This window comes from Austrofundulus limnaeus, unplaced genomic scaffold, assembly GCF_001266775.1.
Source record: "Austrofundulus limnaeus strain Quisiro unplaced genomic scaffold, Austrofundulus_limnaeus-1.0 Scaffold66, whole genome shotgun sequence".
Taxonomy (NCBI): Eukaryota; Metazoa; Chordata; class Actinopteri; order Cyprinodontiformes; family Rivulidae; genus Austrofundulus; species Austrofundulus limnaeus.
In genome coordinates this window covers 17,244-18,620 of record NW_013952468.1, presented here as the reverse complement: position 1 = coordinate 18,620, position 1,377 = coordinate 17,244, and the positions used below count along the sequence as shown (strand labels likewise).

At 41.3% G+C, this 1,377-nt stretch overlaps 1 protein-coding gene across 1 annotated transcript in view; it reads left to right on the top strand.

Annotated features, from left to right (window-relative positions):
* The window catches only part of LOC106518759 (ubiquitin-conjugating enzyme E2O), a gene marked incomplete at both ends in the record, with an annotated part of 13,157 nt that extends 12,151 nt beyond the window's left edge, over positions 1–1,006 (top strand). Inside the window, 2 exon segments of the mRNA XM_014010156.1 lie at positions 642–701; positions 896–1,006. Of these exon segments, the coding sequence (XP_013865610.1) occupies positions 642–701; positions 896–1,006 (171 nt within the window).
* Between the last annotated feature and the right edge of the window lie 371 nt (positions 1,007–1,377).

Here is a 1,377-nt window from a genome sequence, read left to right as displayed (position 1 = left end):
GTGTGTGTGTGTGTATATATATATATATATATTTAGCGAGATGATTAATAATTTAATGTGTAAACACATTTTCTGACCTCGTCAGTGTTGAATGTGCTTCCACCAGCTCCTGCTGCTTGGCTCAGTGAAATGTGCTTCTGAGCAGCATTTATCTGCTGTCAGGGTTGGGGGGAGGGACTGAATCTCTGTGCGTACATGTTGCAGGAAAGGATGTGACAAACCAAATCAGCTCTGTGTTTCTCCTACCATTACACAGGCGGGGCGGCCCCCGACCAACAAGACGGCCCACCCCTCTAAGAATTTCATGGCATGTAGTCATTTTTATTTAAATAAGGCCAGATCAAGTTGAGAGCTATTTTTTCRTCYCTCCATATCCACCTCTCACCAAACTTGGGGAAAAAGACGGCGCAGAGCGAGGCTGAGCGCTGTGTGTGGTCCTCACAAAGATAGGAAGACGTGTGTGTGAGATTAGACGCGCAGCTCTGCTTTTAATCACGTTGCACACTAAACTGTAACTTTTAATAAGTACGATCCGGTTTTAGTATCAGACACTCTGCAAATTGTTTAATTGTTTTTTTTATTAAAGATGACGTCAGACAGATTTAACTGCCGCCTTCTCTGCTTTTTTCTTTTTTTTACAGCTAAAACTAGAGGATCGATCGATCGTCATCAGAGATATTGTGCGACGGAACAATTCCAGTGTAAGTGAAGTCCTCACTTTAACCCTTTCACCCTCCAAACCTTTTTTATTTCTCTTCGCTGTTCAGAGCTGCGTTACGCCGAAGAATTAAGCTCATCTGTTCCGCCGAGCCACAGAAACCTCAGAGCTGTCCTCAGTTCTGCTGCGTCATCCTACATGATGTTACATGAACGACGTGGGTCTGTGTTGTTTCAGGACAACCAATGTGGTATTGTGACCAACATCGACATCGAGTGTGCGGTGAAGCTGGTGGGAACAAACTGCGTTCTGTATCCAGTCAACAGCCAAGACCTGCAGCACATCTGGGTAAGACCGAAACAGAAACTTAGTGGCTGACGGGCCTTCGAGCTCAAAGTTTGTTTTTTATCTTTATTTTACAACCAAACAAAGATAAAAACACACAAGCTGAGGCTGATTCTACTGGAGAGTAAAGTTGGGCAATAATATGTACAATATTTKAAATTTGGCATATATCATTAATTTAGAGGGTTGGTGTCTTTTCTTTTGGGTACAAAAATGAAAAAAATTATGACTGTACATCTTATCTTGTATATTTTGATTAGTAGAGTGTCTGAAGATATATTTGGTGCAGGTTGGTGCCAGTTTAGGAAATACTGACAGAACAGTTGGGGAAAGTGCATAACCAAATTTTCAAAAAAAAAAAAAAAAAAAAAAAA